This window comes from Cheilinus undulatus, linkage group 2, assembly GCF_018320785.1.
Source record: "Cheilinus undulatus linkage group 2, ASM1832078v1, whole genome shotgun sequence".
Classification (NCBI taxonomy): Eukaryota; Metazoa; Chordata; class Actinopteri; order Labriformes; family Labridae; genus Cheilinus; species Cheilinus undulatus.
The window spans coordinates 40,975,770-41,000,290 of record NC_054866.1 but is presented as its reverse complement, the minus strand read 5'-3'; the positions used below and the strand labels follow the sequence as shown (position 1 = coordinate 41,000,290).

The 24,521-nt window shown below is 40.6% G+C and overlaps 1 protein-coding gene across 4 annotated transcripts in view; it reads right to left on the bottom strand.

The window, feature by feature from the left end:
• stard13b (StAR-related lipid transfer (START) domain containing 13b) overlaps positions 1 to 24,521 on the bottom strand; it is a 104,879-nt gene that overhangs the window by 19,943 nt on the left and 60,415 nt on the right. Inside the window, exon 1 of one of the 4 annotated variants that reach the window (XM_041806214.1) lies at positions 19,770 to 20,046. The exons of the other annotated variants lie outside the window; for them this stretch is intronic. Coding sequence (XP_041662148.1) covers positions 19,770 to 19,932 — 163 coding nt within the window. The 5' untranslated portion in view covers positions 19,933 to 20,046. Of the gene's footprint in view, positions 1 to 19,769; positions 20,047 to 24,521 lie in introns of those variants that run through there. 4 annotated transcript variants of the gene reach the window in all.

Here is a 24,521-nt window from a genome sequence, read left to right as displayed (position 1 = left end):
AGATACTGGAAAAAATCCAATCTCGTGCATCCCTAGAGCTGAGCCAGTACTAAAATGTAATTTTAGGACACTAGTGACCACAGAGAGGTTAGAGAGTATCGTCACTGGAAGAGGCACAAGTTGGATGTCTGACATGAGAATCAAACCCCTTTCTATATTGGATTTGTACTAAGGTATGACTTCTCTAACTCACCTGTACTTTTCAACAGAGCTGTGAAAAAATACCGATACGGCAATATATTGCGATACTTTGAAATCCGATACCATATCGATACTTCAACTCTTAATATTGATTTTTTTGGTAAAAAATAAAAATTCATATTTTAGCTGAGTTGTCAGTAAAATACGACTTGCTCACACGTTTATGGAAGCACAAACAACGAGTTAAAGAAAGGAAATGCCGTTTGCAAGCTCTGTCTTGCTGCTGTGAAATATAGCGGGAACACCACCAACGTATTTACATATACATCATCTCTATATTTTTCTTAGTTAACTGTATATAATACAATATATCACAATGTCATGATATCCTGATATATCGTGATACTATCGTATCGTGACCCAAGTATCGTGATGCATATCGTATTGTGAGGTTCTTGCCAATACTCACCCCTACATTTCAATAGTATTTTGCTGACCACTTGTAACCATCTCTGGCACAAAACCTGTCGCCTTGATTTGACAAAAGATCTTACAGACCAAGAACCATGTAGACCATCACCTTGATGTCCTCCACTGTTGTTGTGTTGGACATCAGGCAGGTTCTTACAGCCACAGTATGATGATGACCCCAAATACCATGAAATTATATACTGTAATGGAGAGTAAAGTTCCTGCATGGTAAAGAAAATTGTGTGCCTACTTAAGAATTGCTACAGTTGGTCACAAACAACTGAACAAATTTTTTTTGTTTGTTTTTTTAACACAAGTTGACACGTTTCAACTCAACTTAAAATCATTAAATGTGCTACCTTAAGTTAAAAAGTGATTTTTGCAAATTTGCTAATTGAAGCTATTTTTAAAGGTTTTCAAACTATTTTCCCTTTGGGCCAGTACTAAAACTAACTCAAGTCAGTCAGGACCACTTATGGAAATGTACCATGTGCTGTTTGACTGTTGGTCTGATGATTTCTTGATGAGATGCTGGTCTGTGTTTTGGTGGGCCAGTTACTCCAGGGAAGGATCACCATTGTTAAAAGTTTTCGCCATTTGTGGATAATAGCTCTCAATGTGCTTCACTGGAGTCCCAAAGCCTTAGAAATGGCTTTGTAACCCTTTCCAACTGATAGATGTCTTGAATTTCTTTAGATCAAGGCATGATTTGTTGCTTTTTCATACTTATAGCTTTACATTAATTATGGTCGATTTGGGTGGGTGGGGGTGGGGGTTGGCACTTTTTCACATAGGGCCAGATAGGTTTGGATGGCTTTTTTTCCTTAATAAATGAAATCATCATTAAAAAGCTTATCTGAAAAATTTAAGTGTGATAAATATGTGATAAAAACATAAATCTGAATACTTTTCCCCAACACTATACATCAGTTTAACATGCATACAGTGAAACAGAATCAGGTTATTCAGGAGTACTTTGAAATGAAGAGAACAAGTAAATAGATTACATGTCTAAGGAACACATAATTGAAAAAACAGCCTGAGACAATAAAAAACAATAAAAGCAACACTAAAAAGGGAGCCATGCTGTGTTAAAAAGTGCATTCAGTACAAGTATAATAAGTCTTAATGTCTCCTGTCTGTCTGGTGAAGTCATAATAATGACTTTTTTAATCTGCAAACCAGCTGTTATATTTTCCAAACTTTATCAATTAGCACCCGTGTTTTAAATCATAGACGAAAATGATGACAGGAGTCTAATGATGTAGGAAAATCCATCTTTTAAACCTGTGGGTAGAGTGAGCAGCAGTTGAAATAGCTGTCTTTGCAGTGGTACCATGATTACATAAGGACATCACAGCTATCCATCATTTCCTGAAGCATAAGTAGAATTCCATGTGCTGTCCGTTTCTCCTGCGTCTGTTTCTTTTGTGACGTTCCACCATTTCCTCTTGTAAAACACCACACTGGAGCCAGGAGTGGGCACAAGGCTGCAAGCGCAGACAGACTGACGTAGGCTGACCACTTTAGTCACCTTAACAAACCTTATAACAATAAATACACTCGCCGTGTATATAAGAGCTTAAAAGCACTCTAAAACAATCTGCTTAAATTTACTGTGCAGCCTTTACAAATGTGTGTCTCCATTCCTCCCCCACACTGTGCTGCATGAATCAGCCAGACAAGCCGGACGAATATATAAGTCAAAAAAACACACGGGCTATAACTGGGCGCTGAGGCCGTCTGTATCAAAAACACCTGGAGAAAGACGGAGGCTGCCAGGGGAAAAAAAATCCAGAAGTGGGCTGGCAGGCTGAGAGGTGTCGTCACGCTGGGAGGCATGAAGCAGAGGCCTCTCTCCCCCTTTATGATGCTAATTGCACACAGACACCCACTCACAGTGAGCAGTCAGCCTTACTGTAAAAGTAAGACGAGACAGACAGCCAGGGGAAACACACTGCCCCCTCTGCAAGTCTGCCCAAGAAACCACAACATCTGATGTCTCATGCCCAAAATAGCCTCACATTTCCTTTTGTCTGCAGCGTGGAATTGTTCATAGGGGAGCAAACAGGAAGTGCAAATAACAACGGAAGAAAGAAAACGTCACATGATGACTGGACATGATTGTTGATGCAGGATAAGGCGCAGGAGATCTGCTGTGAGAGCTCAGGTAATCAAAGGGGAATGTTGAAAATGCAAAAGGTGGATTAATGCTGCCCCTGATGTCGTGGGAATAAAGGCCGCCTATTTTCATGGCTAGGTTTTTAATTAACAAAGCTCTACATGTCCCTCAGACTCCAACATCCTCCACACAATAGGACATAATCATCAGCATAACAGGAGGTTCCACCAGTCCATATCAAAACACATCTTCAGTAGCAGCATTCTCATCACCTGTGAAATAGAAAGGTTTCCAGACAAAGAACAAAAGCCGAATCAAAGAGATTATCTGTCCGCTGAGGTGAGTAACAACACAGCTCCTTTGTTGATGTGACTTTTTTCCTGATGTAGTGATTGGCACATGAGCTGGCCGGCTCCACAGGCCGAGTAATTACAGAGAGAGCCGGGGTTGAATCACTAGCCGACTTCCAGCCCCCTCATTTGACACACAGGGGACCTGTTATCCCTGCACTCGACATGGGGATGCAGGTTTTAAATGATTGGCTCCGGGCTGCGTTGCTAAGACAACAAAGTAAAATTTCCTCAAATACAAATGGGGCAGCAAATCCCTGGCTTGCATGTGCCCTGTGCTCCTGAGTGACCTGCGGAGAGCTGCATTCAGTGGACCGCAGGTCTCCGGTAACAAGTGGGTTTACAAAGCAGATGTCAATGCCTCCTGCAGGACGGCGACAAGCACAGTACAACACAGGAAACCTCAGAGTCAAGGAGGTATTAACATATATTTAAAAAACTGGTTTTCATCAAAGAAGGTGGTAAAATTTAAGAGGGAAGCCTAACCTAAAACGAATCACAAGCTAGTGAGTGGATTTGAAGTGGATTCTGTTCAGAAATTGCACGAAAGACACATTTTGAAGATGTATTTACTGTCTCATCTATTGACAATAGATGGATATTCATATTATAGTTGTTGTAAAGTATATCAGGGTTAAGAATGAAGAAGTCTGGAGATGTTCAAATATCATTTTTTTTTTCCTGATGCTGATGCTGACACCAGAGTGTTGCATGGCGGCTGATACAGAATATCAATCTGATACCGGTGTATACGTTCTGTACTATGCCGTGGAAAAATGGCACATGATTTAGCCCAACAGCGAACTAAGAAAATGAATCGACTAGAACTGCAATATGCAGCTTCTCTATACACTTAAAGTTGTTTACCTTTGAGTTAATGTGAGTTTTACGGCTAAATATTAAAATAATGATGCAGAGGGCCACATCACAGGCTCTCTGTCTCTCTTTCTCTCCATTATTCTCTATTCAGGCTGTCTCCATAATAATCTGCACGTTCAAGCATGCACAGATTAACACAGTATTACATGATGATGGAACAGCCTGCCATTGGTTGACAGCCCTTCATAAAGCATTCTGGTAAAACTAAAACAGTGGTTAGCATTTCAAGCAATAAAGGATCAACATGGATTACAAAGGCTTTAATCTTTAATGTCCCTGAAAGTCACCCAAACTCTTGTCTCACTATAAACACTTCTGATAGTGATTCAAAGGAATGAATAGCAACACAGGAATGGCACAATGACTAGCCTCATGAAGAGAAAAAAAAGCAAGAGGCTGTGATGAATGGATCAAAAGTTATTCAACTTGTAAAAGCCTGTCACTTTCTTCGTATACGACAATGCCAGTCTGGAAAGATTTTTGAGAAATACATAATAATAAAAGAATAAGGAATGTCATGCTGCCTCCAAACTCTGCTGCTGCACTAGGTCCTTTTTTCCTCCTTTGCTTCTTCTTTGCTGTTGCCAAGAAGAATGTATTTCCAGTTTGTAACACTAAAATATAGCATGGCTAAATGAAGAAAAATAAAACTTTAAACAAACAGTATTGGATTGTAGTAACGAGTATACTCCCTGATACCAAGACAGATTGCAGTAGCAATATTTTGCCCTGCCCCTATTTTAGATCAGCCTTTAAAAATCACATTTATTTTCCTCTTCTGTTTGACTACTAATCACAGATGCTTTGTCTTTGCTTTGGTTTAAGTCTGGTTTAAGAATAGTTTTTGAATCGACTGGTAAAGGACTGCCATCCAGCTTTCCCTTCACAGCACAGCGAGAGCGTATTGATTCTGAGAGTAAATAACACGACTCCGTGAGCCGCAGAGCTGCTGTTGTTGACCGTTGCCAAAGCCTGCTGGGTCAAAAGTCATGTGAGCTGTGTTTTTCTCCTGAGGTCCTGTACTGAATTCAAACAAGAGCAGCACAGCTGTGGTAACACTCTCCTTCACCTCCGAAGGACACCCAGAGAGAGGCGCCTTTCATCTTCAGGGGCAACAACCCCTCAAATCTCTCTCTTTTTCTGTCACTCTTTGTCTCTCTCAGTTATCTGGAAATACCAGTGACGGGTTTCCAGCATTTCCATGCCACTTATGGAAAGAAACAATACTTGGTGAGGGCGTTTGAATACCTAGACTATCATTCATTGATATCAATCCAGCCTGTGTAGTGTTGGTTTCCAGAAGTGAATGCAAGAGCTGAATCATTTCTGTTGTGATTTCTGAGAACTCCAAGATAGTGTAAGGGAAATTACACATAAAAAGTTATGTTGCTCACATTTTTACTTTGGAAAATCCCTCAGAGGGTTTATAAAAACAGACAATAGATGTGTTCCAAGCATAGACTGTATGAAACATGGACATAGTCCAAGTGACATCATCATTTGGACTTTGAAGGGGCATTGTGGAGCCAAGTGATGGTGGTTGCCATATTAGAAATGTTGTCTCATGTTTGGAGCTGAGGTGAACCTTAAGTCCCCTGGTACAAAGCTACAACTCACCCAACGGTCAGTCAACTAAGCTGTACCTCTAATAGGCTACATATGATGTCACACTACAGCAAAGACCTCCAGATGTGGGGCAGGAAGGGGTTTCTACATAGAGAAGCAATATCAAAATGCCAAAGTTTAGTGCTGCCGATGGCTTCGCCAGCCATTCAAATTGTGGAAAAAAAAAAGAAAACAGTGAGCTAGTTTTGAGTCTCACAGTAGTGATAAATTCAGGCAATCGTTTAAAAAAAGAATCGTGGAAAAGTGGTGGCACACACAGATAAAAAGTCTCCGTCTAAAGCCTGGAGGAAAAGAGTCAGACAACACTCATCTATGGACTGGTTCATTCAACATATTAAACTGTACATTTTTGTTTTATTTCCAGACTAAAACTTCAAAATATGAACCCTGTGAATCTGCTGTTGTCTTTCTCTTTACATATTTTGTATGATCTATGAAGATGTGGACCTATATGTCTGAAATAAAGAATAAAGTAGGTACACATTCTGAGTGTTAGTATCAAGGATTGATGACTGGCTATGGTATGCCTGTTCTCTGCTCCGTCTGTTAGCTTTGCAGCTCGTCCATCCAGTTCAGAGCAGCGTCTCACATTCACTCAGTTTTGTGAAAATGTTCTAACAACCACATGTTGATTCCCCACAGTCATCTAACAAACTGACTGAAGTGTGGCGTGTGTTCAAGCCTCACAGACAGGTGTTCTTCTTCTTTTTCGTCACACCGCAGGATCCTTCTGCACATGACACTTCAAGAGAGATCGTCCTTTGCTAGAAAAGGGGCCTCTAACCCCAAACTCAAAAGAAGGAGTAGACATCTGAGGCATTTCCCCATCTTCAAGTACCTTTACTGCCAGCAGCTCAGAGCAGAGCAGAAATCAATCAGGCAAGCTTTCTGTGAAATACATACTGCAGTCACTTTGGCTAAACACTTCCAGACGCTGGACTGCGGCCATGTTCCCACGCACGTTCAAGTGTTTTGGCAAGGCCTTTATGAAAGATTTGCTTTCTTTGGTGATAAAAAACATCAACTTTGGCTTTTGGAGATTTCCTTTTTCATTTCATCCAGGCATACCTCCACAAAACCCTCGGACTATTGATCTTTGGAGAGTTATCATTGTGCAAGTTGTTCGGATGAAGTTATTTTCACAATCCAGGGAAAAATAAACAACACAGCCCGGGATGAATAATGCAGGCTGATCAGTGATAACACACATCAAGAGCCAGCTTTCTATTATGAATTTAAGTGTTATGCTCCTAGAAATAACCTGTCTTAACTGTATGATTTTTTTAATCCTTATTCCATGATATTTTTTTATTGAAGAGAGCTCCTTAGACATAATAAAACCATGACAAATCCTGTCAAAAAGCATAAAGGCAATAAGATAGTGTGATGTAACTGATACAAAGAGGTTTTGGACTCATGGGTGCAGACTCAAGGATTGGAAACTGATGTTAAAATGAAGTTCAACTCCCAGATGGCTTTCCCTGAGGTCTGTTTTCTTCCCACTTACATCCCCTAGAAGTTCTTCACCTCCTTTTTTCATCTCTCCCTCTCCCTTTAGCCTCTTGTCTCCCTTCTTGTTTCTGATGCCAGCTCCATTACGGTTCGTCTCCTGCAGAGCACCATGTGGTCATGTAGTTAACTTTAGTCCTTCCAACATATCCCATAATCCTTATAGGTCTAAGGTCCATACATGTCTATATGTAAAGAACCGTAGGCTGCATGCCTCACCATGTCATGCTGTTTTTCTCACTCGTAATATACGGTTCTGTGGGTGTAATTCTTCCTTCCCTCTGATAGCATATATGAACACTGTAATTTGGTTTTCCGTACAGCACAACCTAAAGCAGGGTGACGGTGAATTACTGACAAACACTCAGCCAGATGACCCAGAATCATGAGTCAAACATGGAAAAATGACTGGGAGCTTATCAACACATGTTTTGTAAGTTCTGGCACCCACACCAAATGTCTGAAGATAAAAGACTCTTTTTAGTTTATCAGGTGCTAATAATGACAGAAAAGAAGCTATAAACTGACAATTGTGTGCCCACAGCTCTGTTAAAGACCGGATGTTTGTATAAAGAAAGAGAATTAAAACATCCAGAAGAAACTCTTCTGAAGTCTCGTCCTGAAGAGCCCCATCGGGTCCACCTCCCGCTCATTTGGACCGGATCCCAGAGGGGACTACGTCAAGTTCAGAGGGTAGAGAGGGGGCCGATGTCTGAACAAGAGCCCCCACCGTGAGAAAGCCCTACTCAGTAAAATCATGGAGCCATCCCTGGGGACGCTGGTCCTAATTAACAAGATCAAAGTGAAGGGACACCAGACGGCTGCAGGAGCCTCATGGTGTACACATGACACATGCATGTGTGTCGCTGCATAGGCAGTTATACTCAGTAGGATTACATGTACAGTTACAGTCAGGAGTTATGGTTGTTTATTGATGAGCCTATCTGATTGGACTACTGAGCTCATCCCAGTACAAGCACATGGGTCAGAATCAATCTACTGACAGAGTGAGGTAGGTCTGATTTTGCTGCTTGGTGGCGATTACAACTGGACTTCAGTCTCGTCTATTCTATGTGTGGTTCTCGCTTTACAACGCGCCATGTTTCTGTTTGCTCCTACACAATTACACTGTTCAATTTAACCCCCTCCACTAGTATGAGTTTGAGAACTTCAGTTTGGTACTATTTCAGTTTGACTAACATGTTCTCATGTATTTTTAAAGGCCAGTGGTATCACAATAAACCCACCATTTTCAATATCCAGGCTGCCCACAGATTTGACTGGGTCCCTGACAAACCCAGAGGATGGGCCCTCCCCAGTTTTGATTTGTTGATGATATTAATGTGCGTGTGTTTGATCATTGGTGCCAGCATCCTAGCTAACAGTTACTTCATTTTGGAGCTGAAAAGTGTGTCAAGCTATTATTGGGTTCTGATGCTGAAATTATTTATGCCACTTGTTGTATTTTAAATGCTTTTTCCTTTTAATCTCTGTAAAGCACTATGAACTGCTTTGTGTATGAATGATACTATACAAATAAACTTGCCTTGCCTTGCCACTTTTCAACCACTTTTAATCACTTCCTGGTGATTTTTGCTACTTTTATTTATGCCACTTTCACAAGTTTTGCATACTTTTCTACCCATTTTTGCCAAACCCCTCCTCACAACTTTTCCGCCTGTTTTTGCCACTCTCTGACAAAATTTTTGGCCCAGTTAGAACATTTTTTGCCACCTTACAATCCTATTTCACCACTTTGTCATTTTTTGCCATTTTAACCACCACTTTCCACCTCTGTTAATCTATTTATTCCACTGGTTACGTCTTTTCACCTCATTTTTTGGCATTTTCTGGCCAATTTTAACCCATTTTCACAATTTGCATGTGTTTGTTAACCCATTTATGCCACTCTTTACCCATTTTCATCACTTTAATGCCAGTTTTGCCAATGTTAACTGCATTTCAGTATGTGCTATGTCTGTTTTTGCCACTATAAACCCATTCTTTCACTTTGTTTTGCCACCTCTTTTTTGCCACTTTCTGCTTTCTTTTTGCCTCTGTTAACCCATTTTGCCACCCATTGTCTTGTTTTAGGAAAAGGGGTTTACATTTTGAAGGAAGCTACATACCATAACATACTTAATATAAAACATATCTGTTGCTTTTATAAGCTTGGTTATTCTCCAGTTTAAGAAATAAATCAAATATGGTGATCACAGCCTAACTTTAAAATGGACCATGACTTTCCTGACCTCCATGAGCCAGTTTGGCCTTATGGGTGGTCTTGGTGTGTGGCAGTTTCTGTATGAGAAGTCTGATGTAGCCTATCAAGACCAACATTATTTTTTTTATTTTGCAGAGCACACAAACGCAGTATAAATAAGAAATATCACGTTTGTCATGCATAGCCATCAGTGTGTACAGAGAGTCACTCCCAGCTGAAAGCTCATAAATGAAGAGACAGCTGAGAGTCTGTGGTCTGTGGCCTCTGCCAGCTTTTAATGGCACTAAGTGTGAATTTTGACCACAAGAGGGCAGCCAAGTGCTGAACTCTGACGTGCTGGCCATGCAGATGAGGGGAAAATACTGTAATGACAAATACAGAGGGAACAGCTACTATCAAGAATGAATTCAGTTGCTTCAAAGTCAATAAAAGTCCCTTTTGAACTTGTTAGACATCAACTGACATTTCTTTCTACATTTTAAGCCGGGGTTAGTTCAGTGCACTTATAAAAGTGAGTGAAGTGAGTCTCTTAAATGAAGTATTTAATAGTTAATTGAACATTTGAGTGGCTCTCACTTATTTTAATTTGAATGCACTTAATGCCAAGTTCACTGAACTCTTAATTTTCAGTTATATCAACTGACTGACCCAGTTATGATGCTTGTTTCTCATGATAATTAATTGTTTTTAGTCCTTTTGCAAAGATCTGGAGAAATTAACTCGTTAGCAGCATAATAATCCCTTAAAAACAGGATACATAAGTCAAGATCTAAAGAATGCAACCAAAATTAACTTATCACAGGAAAGCACCATTGTTATTCCTATAAATGGGATATATGAGTCATGATCTCAAGAAACATCTAAAATTCACTCATCATCATGGGAAAATATCAGGATGTATGTGAGCTAAGGGCTTCCTTAGACAAGTTTTTGCACTAAACATTTCAGTGTATCTACAAATTACTGTATTACACTAAAGATTTATGGGTAATGAAACTTGGTAATCATGCTAATCTAAAAATCAGAGAGGAATCTGAATATCTCAAGCATTCATTAACCTAAGACACACTAGCAGTGTGGGTCAGGGCACTTTGGTTATGTTATAGGCTGTATGTAGGTTAATGAGGCTTTTCAGTGAATGAGTATTTTTCTAATCAGTGGTATGTGAAAGTCCTGAGAACAGAGGGAACTTTCCTCTGCAGCTCTGTTAATATATGACTGTGTGTTCGTGTTACAGTGCAGCCGAGGCATTTCTGAAATCTGCTCTCAGTGAATGATTAACTGTGCACATGTGGCAGCTGTCAGACGCTGCGACTGTGAAGGAACAACACCGATTCAAACACAGGAGGAACGTTTACAGGAAGGACATGAGACCAGCCTGCCACCTACAGGCCAAAAGGAGGTAGAGTTATCAATGTGACCTTCATCCAGCAGTGTTTGATTGGATTGAGCCAGTTTGTTCTCGCCCGTTCAGGATTCTTGAATCATTCACTCACACAGCTGGAAATAACCAACGGCTGCAAACCAACTGTTCAGACTGCTGGCTGGTGAGAACCTCCAGAGCTTTGGACAAATCAGATCATCTTCAGCAACAGCCTATGATGCATTTAGCCTGGACTTACTAGCAGTCTATCAAAAGGAGTAACACGTTCATATATGCATAGGTTCAGTATAAACTGATATTAACCCAGTTTACAGACATCAGTCAACAGCAAATAATGAGATATGAACAGATATCAGTAGTCAGTGTCTATCTGTTGTCTCACATCAGTTAAAATGCTGGAATCTAGTATCCATAACTACTGAAAAAAAGAGATGTTATACTACTGGGCAGAGGAAGTCGTCTATTGCACTGGTTCCCAACCCGAGGTCTGGGGGGCACCAAGACTTCAGGGGGGAGAGGGGCATTGTCTGATCTGAGATTGTCAAAACTAGATGTACAGCTAGACTAAATCATGATTAGAAACTTACCATGTGACAGTGTATAAGAGGATCTGGTCATTTTTTTTCATTTTTTACAGGTAAACCTTAGGGAAAATAAATCTATTTCATTCTGGTTGTGAAGTTGTACAATTACAAGAAACCACACATAGAACTTCTGAGTGAAAAAGTCTTTGATTGAAAAACTAAAATTTCCAGAGTTTCAAAGGTTTTAGTGACATCATAGACTCACAAATTTCAAGCTTCTTTATTTAGACTTATTTTGGAGCTTTTGGGGCCTTTATTTAGAGAGGAGGACAGTGGATAAAGTCTGAAAGGGATGAGAAACTGGGGAGAAGCATGATAGAAAGGAGCCACAGGCCAGAACCCAGGCCTCCTGCATACATAGGATGCAGCCTAAACACTCAGCCATCTGCATCCCACAAATTTTGATTTGTTTTCAGGCAAATTAGCAGGTCCTCTTCATTGCCTTATTTTACAGTGGCCCTAATACGCCATCATAATAATGGATAGATTAAACATAGATCTTTGGGTGAGAACCTGTTAAGTAAGTAGGCCTGTTGTGTTTGGATGTTATCCATGAAAACACTCAAAATCCATGTTTTATCTTTTAATGGGTTCCTGGGGGGGCTTAGCTTTTCATAGACATGAATAAAGGGGGAACTAAGGAGAAAAGGCTGGGAACCACTAATCTCTTTGACAAACTCTGATGCCTTTTCATGGTCAAACACATTCATGTTGGCATACCATGAGTCTTACACAAAGAGTAATAATGGAAAAACATCAGTACTAACATCAGCATTTAGTTAAATTGTTACTGAAAGTTCTGCATTGGAACTGGTCCTAATTTTCACAGTGTCTACACAGAAGCTTGAACACACCTGGTGATTGTATAAGGAGAACATACAGACATTATAGTAGATGATAATTATCATAATGACTGCTGTATCATTTAACAAACAGGAAGTATATACTTAAAATTCAGACCTAAAAAAACTAGTATTTACACATTAAAGCTTGAGACAGATTTCTTGTGTGGTTAATTTATTTCAGTTTCAGTCTTTCTACGTTATATTATGGAAACATTTCTAGAGACAGCATGCTCAAAAACTATTGGTGATTCATTTTCTGTTTGGTTTGATTAGAGCTCATTTTGTCCTTAATTCAGCACCTCCTGTGATCAAACTATATTTAAAAATTGTGCAGCATTTATGAGGTATACAGTAATATTGTTGGAGGACCTGTCTGCCATCATTGCACCTTCATTTACCATTACATTAGTGCATGTTTAGTATCCATTCAACAAATAATCATATGAAGCAACATCAAAGAGTGAAGCCAGTGCTTTAATTAGTTTCAGCGTGATGGTGGTGTTAGAGGTACACAACCAGTTAATCACATTGTGAAAATAGCTTCCCGCTCCTTGTCAGTGTTATTTGCTGCCCTCTGAAGGCTGCAAACAAAATCTGCATAACAATCAGGCCCACAACAGGGCGCTTCATGAATAAAAGATAAACCGGCTCAGTGTGTACTTAGTAAACAATGCATAAGGCTGCATCTCCACTTATCATCAAACCTCTAGATGAATGACGGAGCGGTTATGTTTGTTTCACACACGCATGATCTAATGTGCCACATGTTGGAGCAGAGCGTGGATGAATAATGAGAGAGTCTGGAGTGGGAGAGGACAGAATCGGGCTAGATTCCTCACCTTGAAGAGCCTTTAGTGCTCTCACAAACGCTGCAAAGACAGAACAATACAAGTCCTTCTCGGAGCTCGTTTCTGACAATTATCCTTTAAGTAGAGAGAGGAAGAGGAGAGGAAGAGGGGCAGAGCTGCTCCTCTTTACAAGCTCGAGTGTTCCTGTCCTCAGTGGAAAGCACTGAAAATCTTCAAGAGTGTAAGTGTTACTCATGATCATCATGTGCAGAAATGTTTTGCTTCTCTAAAAGGAAGTCTTCTCTCCTGGAAACATGAAGTTTGTAGAAGATTTGGTCACTGAAAATGATATAATTCAATAAATAAGACAGTATAGCTTAAATATGTACACAAGCTGTACTGAGAATGAGTGTTTTCAAACGTCATTATGATACTAAAATTGAAAAATATCAATACTACAGTAACAATAATAAAATACTTAAGTAACAAGAGTTTGCCAATGTCTTTTCTTTGTTTTATAAATTAAAGCCTGGTTAACTTCTGTAACAAATCTAGCCGTATTGATCTACATCACTGACTGTTGTGAGAACTACAAACTTGTGCACTAGTGTGTCTGTTAACACTGTGCCCAAATGCTACAGTGCAGTTTTTATGCCAGTTCCCAGTCCCAACACCATGTTTCCTGCCTGCTTAAAAACTGAAGCCAAGCATATTTTGTGGAGTTGATGAATTTCGAGCAGCAGTTGATTATACCAGATATTGCAAAAAGTAAAGAAATGAGACACCAGAGATGGAAAGTACAGAGCTGAATCAACCGAGACAGAGAATAGGGAAAAACATGAAGGCGGAAGGAGACGTCTGATGTTTTTTGGATGCTGGCGATTGGATTTGACAAGTTGTATTGCGGTCCAAGTGAACGATCTCCCTCTAGAGTACAAACAATGTACCTATAGACAGAGAGGGGCAGCCATCCAGTGCTACCCAGAAGACCAATAAAAGGGCCTGCATGCTGTACTGTTTCAACATGTCATATTTTTAGCTAAATGTGTAGAGCTCTGCAAACAGAACAAGGCAACACTGACCTGTGCAATGGCATACATTTGATGAGAAGTAGAAGTCAGGCTTCAAAAAACAGTGTAAGAAGAGGGTGTTGCAGCTATTTTGTGGCTTTTTGGGTTATTTTTTGTTTTCTTTATGGAAACAAAAAAAAATTGGAGGGTAATTTTTTCCAACATAATTTTGAAATTTATATATCAGAACCTGTATCAGGTCAATAACAAGCTCTGTACAGTTTTGTCTACACTCAGGATGTTTGTGACCAAAAAAGCCCCATCGAAACCCATTAAAAACATTAAATTTTCCCCAAAAAATTGCAGTTAAAAATTCTGCATTTTATGCCATTAGGCTTTAGGGAAATTACATGCTTTTGTTCCTTGTGTCCTACAGGGGCAGTAATGTTAAGAAATAGAATCTTAAAATAAAAAAATGAATAAAAATCAAAGCTGTTCAAATGAATGCATGAGAGTGGAATTAAAAAAAAATGTGTACTATTTTTACTGTTTTATTACGTATAGCGTCCATTTGTGGCCACAAATTTGAGTCTAACAATTGATTAAAATTTTAAAACAGGGGGAGCAGGTGGCCTAGTGATTTAAGGCACTACCCATGTACACGGGTGGCCTGGGTTCGAATCCGGCCTGAGGCCCTTTACCACACATCTCTCCCCCACTCTCAACCTTGTTTCCAACTCTATCCACTGTCCTCCTCTATCTAATAAAGACACAAAAATGCCCAAAAATAAATCTTAAAAGAAAAAATTAAAATAGAAAACAATAATAACTCAGAAAAATTAATATTAGTGATATAAAAATGAATGCAAAAGAAGTTTGAAAAAAATATTGATGTATAATAATCTTTATTGTTATTTTTGTATGCTGCCATTTTTGGTCATGAATACCCTGATTGTAACAATATCGTTTACACAAACTGCGGGTTAAAAAAAAAACGTCAGCAATTTTTATACTGCAGTTCAACAGAATAACAGAGAAATTACAATTTAAAAATGGTTCTGAAAAGTCACAAACAGTCTACAGGTATATTTTTTTTAATTTCATGTGAAATAGAAATGAAGAGAGTGAGAACAAATGCAGAAAAAGTCAGTTATCCTGATCTACACAAGCCTGTCTGACATGACAGCCTTGTAAAAGCCCACTTTGTTACTCCAGCACACAGACAGATTCATGATAGACACACAGCTGCCACGCAGTCACTTGTGTCATCTGACAAGAAGAGGCACAACACCCTCCACCATGGCAGAATGCACTAATGGTCTTTCCAGGGCACAGCCCGGAGCCTGCCGGCTGCACCGAGGTCAAAAAGCCAAGATGAGAGGCCGTAGAGAGGTCACACTGGACAGAGCGTCTTGTCTGAAACACAGCAAGTCCTCAAAGAGAAAAAGAGTCAAACAGCCTCAGTCAGCAAGCTTTTAGTCACGGTGTGGCATTCAGCTGCTCGGGGTTTCTACAGAGAGATCAGTGAAGTCTCAAGGAGCCTAACAAGAGGCTGAGATCACTTTCTACATGTTTATGTTTTAACTTGAGTCCAGCTTTAAAAACAGATGAAAACAAGGATCATTGTAGGAAATACTTAAATTCCAAACAATATATTTGTGAATCACTATGAGGGAACACATTTATATTCAGATTTTTATTTATATTTCAACAGATTCTGTCATATTTTACACACAAAACATGCCTCAGTACATCCCAGCATTTCCTGATTTTCCAAGATTTCAATAGTATGCACACTTCAGACTGTCAGGACCAAAGAGTCTTTTGATACTTTTTCAGTGGTGACTGACATTTTTTATCTTCTTAATCTTTTTCTAACACTCCATTTGTCTTATTCTGCATCACTCTTCAGCAAAATGCTTAAATATTCTGTCATTTTGCATCATGACCCTGTAGATCAGACATATAAATCTGAGCATTTTTGGGGAGTAAGTCAAAATGAACTATTTCTCCTCAATGGCCTTAATAGCTCAATGAGTCACAGGTGATGATCTGTGTGTATAGGTCTAATAAATCTGTCACAAATCACTCTGCCATGTAACTTTTACTTACATGCCAAACACTGTGGCTGGTAGAGACAATTTTCTGATTTTGCCTTACATGCTATAAAAAGGTGAGTTCCCACCAAAAGGCCCACTTTTGTTCAGCTTGGTAAAGGAACAGTTCATTTCCTTAGAGCGGTCTGGTTCATCTAATGAAGGAGGCAATAAATCTCATACTGTTGGAAAGCTTGTTTATTTCTCTTTTAAATGATGCCACATTTGTGATGAACATGCATTTGTGGGATGAGCAGCAGAGCTGAGTATGTGGGCTTTTCCATGAAAAATCTGCCAAATCTTCTCTGTCGATGTTAAACAGCTTATTCTGCCATTGACTCCTGTTTGGTGTTGTTTTGGGGATTGGATGATTGAGGTCTAAAGAAAAAAGAAATATTAGCAATTTAACAATTAATTCATTTAACAAACAGGAGCTTCAGTAGCGTGTGGAAGAACCATAAACAGCCACAACAGCCTGGCACCTCCTCCTCATGCTGGTCACCAGCCTGATCACACACTGCTGTGGGACGGCATCCCATTCTTCAACCAGCATTTGTCGCAAGTCAGCCAACGTGGTTGTGTTGGTCACTCTGGCATGAACAGCACGCCTAAGCTGATCCCGCAAGTGTTAACGGGGTTGAGGTCAGGACTGCTGGCAGGCCATAACATCCTCTCCACTCCCAAATCCTGGAGGTAGTCTCTGATAAACCCCGCTCTGTGGGGGCAGGAGTTGTCATCTTGGAGTACAGAGTTCAGCCCCAGACTGTAGAGATATAGGATCACCGCTGGGTGTAGAATCTCATCTCAATATCTCTCTGCACTGAGATTGCCACCAATGATGACAGTCAGGCACCTGATACCTAGAGGTACCTAAAGTACCTTTTCAAACTTTTTGAAGTTCATTTTGGCAGCTCTATCAAATTTAGTCTTAGTCTTTTGATTAGTATGACTTTGGTTTTAGTCCTGCTTAAGTCATTTCAAACCTTAATAGTTTTAGTTTAGTTCCAATCGACAAAAACTAAAAAAAATTTAAGACAAGTTTTAGTTGATAAAAAGTCATTAAAATTTTTGCCCACTGTTATTCAGCGCATTTATATTCTAGCCAGTTTAATTAACTATACTGTAAAATAAATCTATAAATGTATTACACTCATATTAATACTCTATCAACACTTTCATTGATTAAAAACACACACACAAAAAAACACTGACATTCCTTATATGTCCAGGGGAGAAATATGATGTATTTTGAGTGTCCAACAGTCCAGCATTGACACTTTAGTCTTGTTTTAGTCTCTCTGATGAGAAAAACTTATTTTTTCATAGTTTTTATCATCAAACATCTCTTTTAGCTAACTTTAGTCTTTGTAATCGACTAACATTTTGAGTCCTAGTTGGCAAAATTAATACAGCAACTTTTGACAGTGGAAAGCCAAATGTTTGGTACTGAAGCAAACCAAAGTGAATGGGACCGCTTGGTGGCAGTGCACCAAAAGTATACTGGATACTAACAGCAAGCTAAATGTAAAAGAAGCAAGAGCAGATGTGGACATTTTGAATATCTGGACTCCAGATGTGCCAAACAGAAACACATCAGTCTGTCCAGAGTGATGAAGTATGGAGTACTCCTCCAAAATCTGAGGAATATTTTAAGAAAAGGAGGCACATTCCTGCACAGTAAAAACAGGCCCTTTCCTCTGCACAACAATCCCACTGTGCTCCTCTCAAACGCCTGTTTCTTTCCATCCTCCATCCCACAGCTGTGCTCTAATATCCATCATCTCTTGGAGCAGAGGAGATTCTACAGGCAGAGTTTTTGCACACAAAAGGTCCTCATCTTTTCCTGGTACTTAGTCAGTAGCTAACCGTGATGGCATTTGCGGCTTTGAAATGCCATCAGATCGGAAACATGACTAAGACCCTGGAGGCTTCCCTGGAATTTGGGGTGAAACAATACTGAGTAACTCGGCCCATCACCATGGCCCCCTCTCACTTTCAACCTGCTATGTCAACATGAGGGCCAGCTGGAATGCAGGAGCCACTGCGACACATGGAGATCAGTCCTGTGGCTATCTGTGAGCGGCCTGCAGCCAGTCCCTTCAAACAATGGCCCTCCGCAATTACAGGTAGGTATCAGACTAGGTGAGGCATGAGATTGGGAAAAATATGATTCATAGAGAGGGTAATCGCTGCTCTCTGGGGGGGGAGTGTAGAAATGCAGTCACATTGCAAGAAAATTGCTCAACTGAGGCATTTATAGCAAGCCATATTAAAGAACTACAATTACCAAAATTAGGCATAATCATAGCACTTCAGAAACACTGTGAAAACAGATGTGGAGCACCTGAAGTTTCCCATAGTTTCTCTTTTTTCCTATGTAAAATAAACACCTTGGAGATTTATATACATTTTAAAGAGCATAAGAGGAGTTAGATGATATTCTTGATGGTCTGGGGAGCACAATTCTTGTATTTTGATGCAGTTTCTTGATTATCTTTATTTTTTGCTGAGTACTGCAAACTGCAGGAATCATACAATATTTGGAAGTATTTAAAACATCCCACCTGATGATAACAATGCCAGTAAATGCTGCTAAAATGCTGTTTATCTTGGGTACAAGTCTCCCAAACCCACTTCAAACACAAACATACTTTGGATCCTTGTCACAGTCGACCCAAATTGTTGGTTTGCTGTAAAAGCAGACATCTGTAATCTAAAAACACATGCCTGGATACATGACTGCACACGCCAGACGACATCAGATCATGAAGATTTCCCTTGAAAAATTCACACATACACACAAATCCAGGATATCATCCCAACAGTGCGCCCTGTGTGTCCCTCGCACCGCCACCATCGGCCTCAGTCCATTATGGTCAGACAGGAAATGTTGCCCACACAAGGGGCTGCATTATCTGACTCATGCTGGCATTTCAGTGACTGAGGGGAAAACTATGCTGTGTGATTTCATCTGAAATTGATGAAGTCTCTTCTGTTATGAAATGCTGCCACCCTTTGATCCAGCGTGCTCACACCTGCAGGAGGAGCAGGAGTAGCTCTTTGTCCTCTCTTTTGTTATTCTGCCCTGCCCCCTCCTTCCAGAGGACTGACCTTAAATCTGCAGGTAAATGGAGAGCCAGTGAGGTTACAGCCCTCTAACAGAATGAATGGGAGGTCAGGTCACACTGAGGGAAAAAACTCACAACTATTGCTCTCTTTCCTGCATGAGAAGTCCATAAATGAGCTTGTAAAATTGTCAAGTTGGACGTTCATTGATATTTCTTGTTTACTCTGTGGGCTTACCTTGTTTTATGTAACTGATCCTTCAGCTTATCACCTCTACTGACGTTTGAGCCTGTCAATACTAATTATTTACCTGCACCCTTGGCTGAATGATTGGCTAAAGGTCAAGTGTGGGCTTGTCCCCAGTAGCCCACACAAACAGACACTTTATCACCACTGTATTTACATTTTAAAAATGATTTCTGACGCAAGCAAGCAGACAAAGACTAATCCAGAGATATGACATTTACTAGACGATCAGCTGATCTCAAATAAACACAACACCATCCTTGTTCCTTACCACGAGGTCAAACTCCCATATGTGTCACGTCTTAGTTACTGCACTTTTATGTGCCATAATTGGCCATAATTCCCAGCATTCCTGCACGTCTCCTAAAGAAGGGTTCATTTCAGCAAAAAGACCTGAGCTGTCAATAGAATCCAAACATCATTCCTACCTCCAGCAATCCTCTTGAGTAGCTGCTGCCTTGCAATGATCCTGCCCAGTCTATACCCAGAGCGCCTCCGGTGATGGTCCATCCTCAGGTAGATATCCTGAGTCTCTGGGGTCATACTCCCCAGACACTCGCTGCCCTCGGACTCCGGGAGCTCCCGAAACATTACTACAGCTCTGTTCCCCAAAAACCAGCCCTTTACTGCTAACTGACACACACAAACTCCACACAAACTCTCCAAGCAGCAGAAAAGTTCACATCCAGGCGCAAAAGCCTGAAGGGAGCTGAGAGGGGACGGCAGAGCCGAGCCGAGGGGGAGGAGTGCCAGCACTTCAGTCAGACTCTCCGAGCCATGTGACCACAGGGGAGCCAATAGGAAGGGATCAGAGGGAGTACTGCCCACCTTGCTGAGCTGAATCCAGTGTCTGTGTGAACGCTTGTCAACTTCCCCCTGCTCTGGAGGGAAATATAAATACCATTGGAATGCCGATGAAGTGAGTAAGGGGAGCAGAGGGGTGTGGGAGGGCTTACAAAAATAGTGGTTTTTGGAGCCGCCCAGCACTAGAACAACTCCTCTGCTGTTGCTGCTCACACAGGTGCCAAGTTTACTGGGCGAGAGTGAGTCTGTGCTGTTTTAAAAGAGAAAAGAGAGGGAGAAGTTGTTTTCCTGGTTGGAGAATGCTAATTTCTGCTCACCCACCCCCACACATATAAACCCACCAGCTCCAGCCACAGGAAGGCCTCTCAGCAGGTCCCCTCCAAGTGTCAGCTCCACAGGGGGAAAGAGACATTTTAGCTTGAATGCATATGAGTGACCTGAGCCCCTTAAGTCAACACAAAAGCCAAGATCAAGCGTGTCATCAGGTCACATTGAAAGACTGACAGGAATAAAGATTCTTCTCTGGTCTGTTGTCTGTCTGAGAATATAAATATAATATCTGAAGATTTCTAGTACTCATGGAAGAAAAGACAGGGAATGCTTCAGATCTTGAAAAACATTCAAAAATAATTAAGCTCAGACTTTGGTTAAAGATGTAAAAATCAGGATAAAAGCTTCAGGTCTTACGATATAGGAGTATTACACACTTTTATATTTAAGACGCCATTATACTTTTCCATGTTGTAATAACTAGAAGTTATATAAGCAGTTGCCCGTTAACAAGATAACATAAGAGGAAAAACTGACAGCTAACTATAGCTGTTTTTACACATGCATTCCTAAAAATTTCTTGCAACTTTTAAGGCAGCCTGCGTCTGAATCCTTCTAAAACTTTTACTCAAACCTGTTTCCCACAGCATGGATCTTTTTCACTTGAAAAAGGGGGGTGAGGGGGCCTTAAAAAGCAGGATATATTATGAAAAAACCACCTGTGGTCAAAATGTGAAACGCAACTTGGACATGGAACAATTATTTAAAAATAGCTGAAAGTAATATCCCCTTTGGAGGTAGCAACAGAGGCAAATAGGATCAGTGGAGCCAGTGGGAGAGTGCAGCACTGTGTGTCTACAGGTGTTTTCACAATGCATTTCAATGAAGCTTCATCATCATTACACCTCAAACATTCCTACTGATACTTGACGGTGTGATATCCCATTTCCTTGTCTGCCAATTCACTGTGCGTTTGGGGCTATCGAGGAAGCAAGAGAGCATGACACAGCTGGAGCTCCATATCTCATTTCACCTCTGTTACACCGCCATAGATGCAACAGAATGGGGATCATTTTGTTCCCCTATCACGCCTCTGAGATGTTCATAGTGAATGCAAAATGTCATGGGTGAGTAAATAACATGGCTTTAACCCTCTGAGCCTGAAGCTATTTTTAACCATTTTGTCTCGCCTGGGCTTATTGTCTTGGAAAGCTTGTAAAACATCAACCCTGTGGTGCAAAGTCAAGCTCAGAACATCCTTTTTTTTCCAGGACAGCCTAGACTTTAAGAATATGTGTGTGGCAGTAATGTCACTTGAACTTTTAAAAGAGTTATTGGACTATAAAGACAAAAGGAAGATTCTTTTGTTGCACAAACTTGTTCTCCCATCTCTTTTGGACCAAATAGGGAAAAATAATCATTTTATGACATAAAGTCTTCAAAATATTCACATATTTACAAGAAAAAAATATTTGAATTTAAGGTATTTTTGCCATTATTCAAAGCACTTCCTGTCTGTAGTGACACAGGGGGCCACATCACAGACTCCCTATATCTCTTTCTCTCCATTATGAGCCATTAAGATCATCTCCAACATGATTTAAGTGTCATGGCATGTGCAGTTTGACAAAGTATGAGGCAGAACAACCTGCCACTGGTTGCCACAGCCCAGTCACAATGCATTGTGGGATACAAGACAGACAATACGGTGTTTAACATTTGCTGCTAGCGGCAGAAATGATCAAAAAAGTGATTAAAAATGGATAAAAAGATGTTCAACATTGGAGTTACTGGTGTGGATTTACTCTGTAAAAGATCCCAGAGAAGCCATTCAAGTTCCAGGCTTGCTAGAAAAGGTATCGTAAAGGCTACGAAGGCTTGGATAGCATCATTGGAACTTCAAAAGTGAGTGGCGATGATTTAATGGTTCTAAAGTTATTCATCTTTTTTGCAACCTGTGTCTCATCTTGTCGTATACTACAACATTGGTTTCAGAGGGTTAAACAGCACTGTAAACCGCGCAGACAGACAAGGACACCAAATATCAGACCATGAAATCAATATGAATGAATAAGACCTAATAATAAGGGTACTTCAATATAGCACTGTCTCAAAACTGCACTGTGAAAACATCTTTGGTCCAAGGCTAATTTTTGATCTTGCCTAGAGATGCGGGGATTGTGAAAATTAGTGCAGAAACTGATGGACATTTTCACTCACGTTTGACCATGAAGTCAGATCAGAGTTTGTCCAACAGATCACCTTTTCTCCCCTGTAAAAAATTTCCAATTTCATTTGGTGACTACACATACCAGATGCCAGCATAAAATTGATAGGACAAGACATAAACATTGATAAATGATACTTGTTAATGCCGTATAATTTGGCTGATCATTGATGTTTAACTGATGCATTGGGACATCCCTAGCCTTGACCCTTTGACGCATGTCTATCCCACTCTCTCCTCTCATTTTTGAGATGAAGGAAATTTAACATCCACTAGAATTGGTTCCACAATAATCTTAAACGTGTCCATTGATTACAAGCACTCTTTATCAGTGTCCCTCTCATTTTATGTCTTAATATAAAAATAAAAGATTTACCCCACAACCTATATTATTATACTTAGTTGCGATACCAAAAATGGTCCCCCTGAATTTAACAATCTTCTAGTGCCAAATGTACAAATGTACTAACGTATCCCCTCACAGTTCAGGTTATTTTTATGTTAAGTCTTATGTAAAGCTTGAGGTAGTTAGTTGCAGTCTCCTCACACCTGAAATAAATTCCAAATCAGCCTAGAACCATCAGAGCCCTGCCACTCTCCCTCAGACCGTTCTGGCTTCTTCATACAGGCCTGCCTGTGTCGTATGAGCATGGCGCCATACATGTGAATTAAGCACAAATGGGCAGGAGACCAAGTCAAACACAGCCCCCTGTCTGTTTCTCTCCCTGGCTGGCAGCATCCAGCTCAGCTTAAGCTCACAAAGAGCACAATTCAGCCGCACACTTCAGAGCTGCTGCACATTTTTCATAAACTTCTCCTGAGTTTAACGACTCTCTCCACACCCTCAGCTTCTTTAAATGTGTGATTGTTGCTTTTTTAAGGTACGAGGTGGTGGTGTGACAGATGATTTCACTGGGCTGCGACTCACGCAAACACACAAACACCTGTGTTCATTCATACTGTAGAAACATGGCTTCAGGTGTCAGATGCTGGAGGATGATTGGCAGCATGTTGGCAGAAGCGTGATCTCCCTGAACCCATTTCTGTGTTTTCTTCTTCCCTCCCCGTCTAGACGAGGGAAGTCACAGAGTGCATCACGCATATTGCATTACGGAATCAATCACCCTCAGCTATGCAACATCATAATGAATGAGATTAATGGTGTTTTGGTCTCTGACAGCATTTGAATACCTCAGAGAGGATTGTGAAAAAGCTTGTGCTCTCCAGAGCTCTTTTTGGAGGTTCAACTTTGTTCTGCATGCCATGAAGAGCCGGCTGTAGTGTGTCCTTCGTGGGAGTGTTGTATGTCAGGCACAGGGACTCCAGCCCTTATCAAACTTGTTCCAACTCGTCTGTGTCTGGGTTTCAGAGCTCAGATACTATACGACATGTCAACAGGCATCCCGAGTCACGTTACCCGCACATACAAAGACATTACGAGGCTCACGAAGACGCTGGATTTTATTGTTCACCGCAGTGGAGGCTTTAAGTGTTACTGTGTGATGACAAATTGAGCCCTGCTGAAATGTGACTTTAAAACAGGCTTTTCATGAACATCCAGCCTTCATTCATTCTCTGCTGCAGCACTCAGCCTCAGTCAGGTGGGGTTACAAAAGGGAAACTTATATTCTGAGTCACGCAGTGGAAGCTCAGGCCCCCACAGATGATGAGTGTGGAGGAAGATGATTTGGGTTCAGACGCTGCTGTGATGTGGTTTGATTCCTCAGCAGTCACATGCGATCTGCTCTGGCCAGTCCTGGCTCTGCTGTGGCTTCGTTTCCTGGAGCTCAGGATTAAGAATAGCACCAGAATGACGGGAGATTTCCACCTCATGAGCCACCAAATGTCTAAATTCTGAGCTCAGGTCTGGGCGTAAATC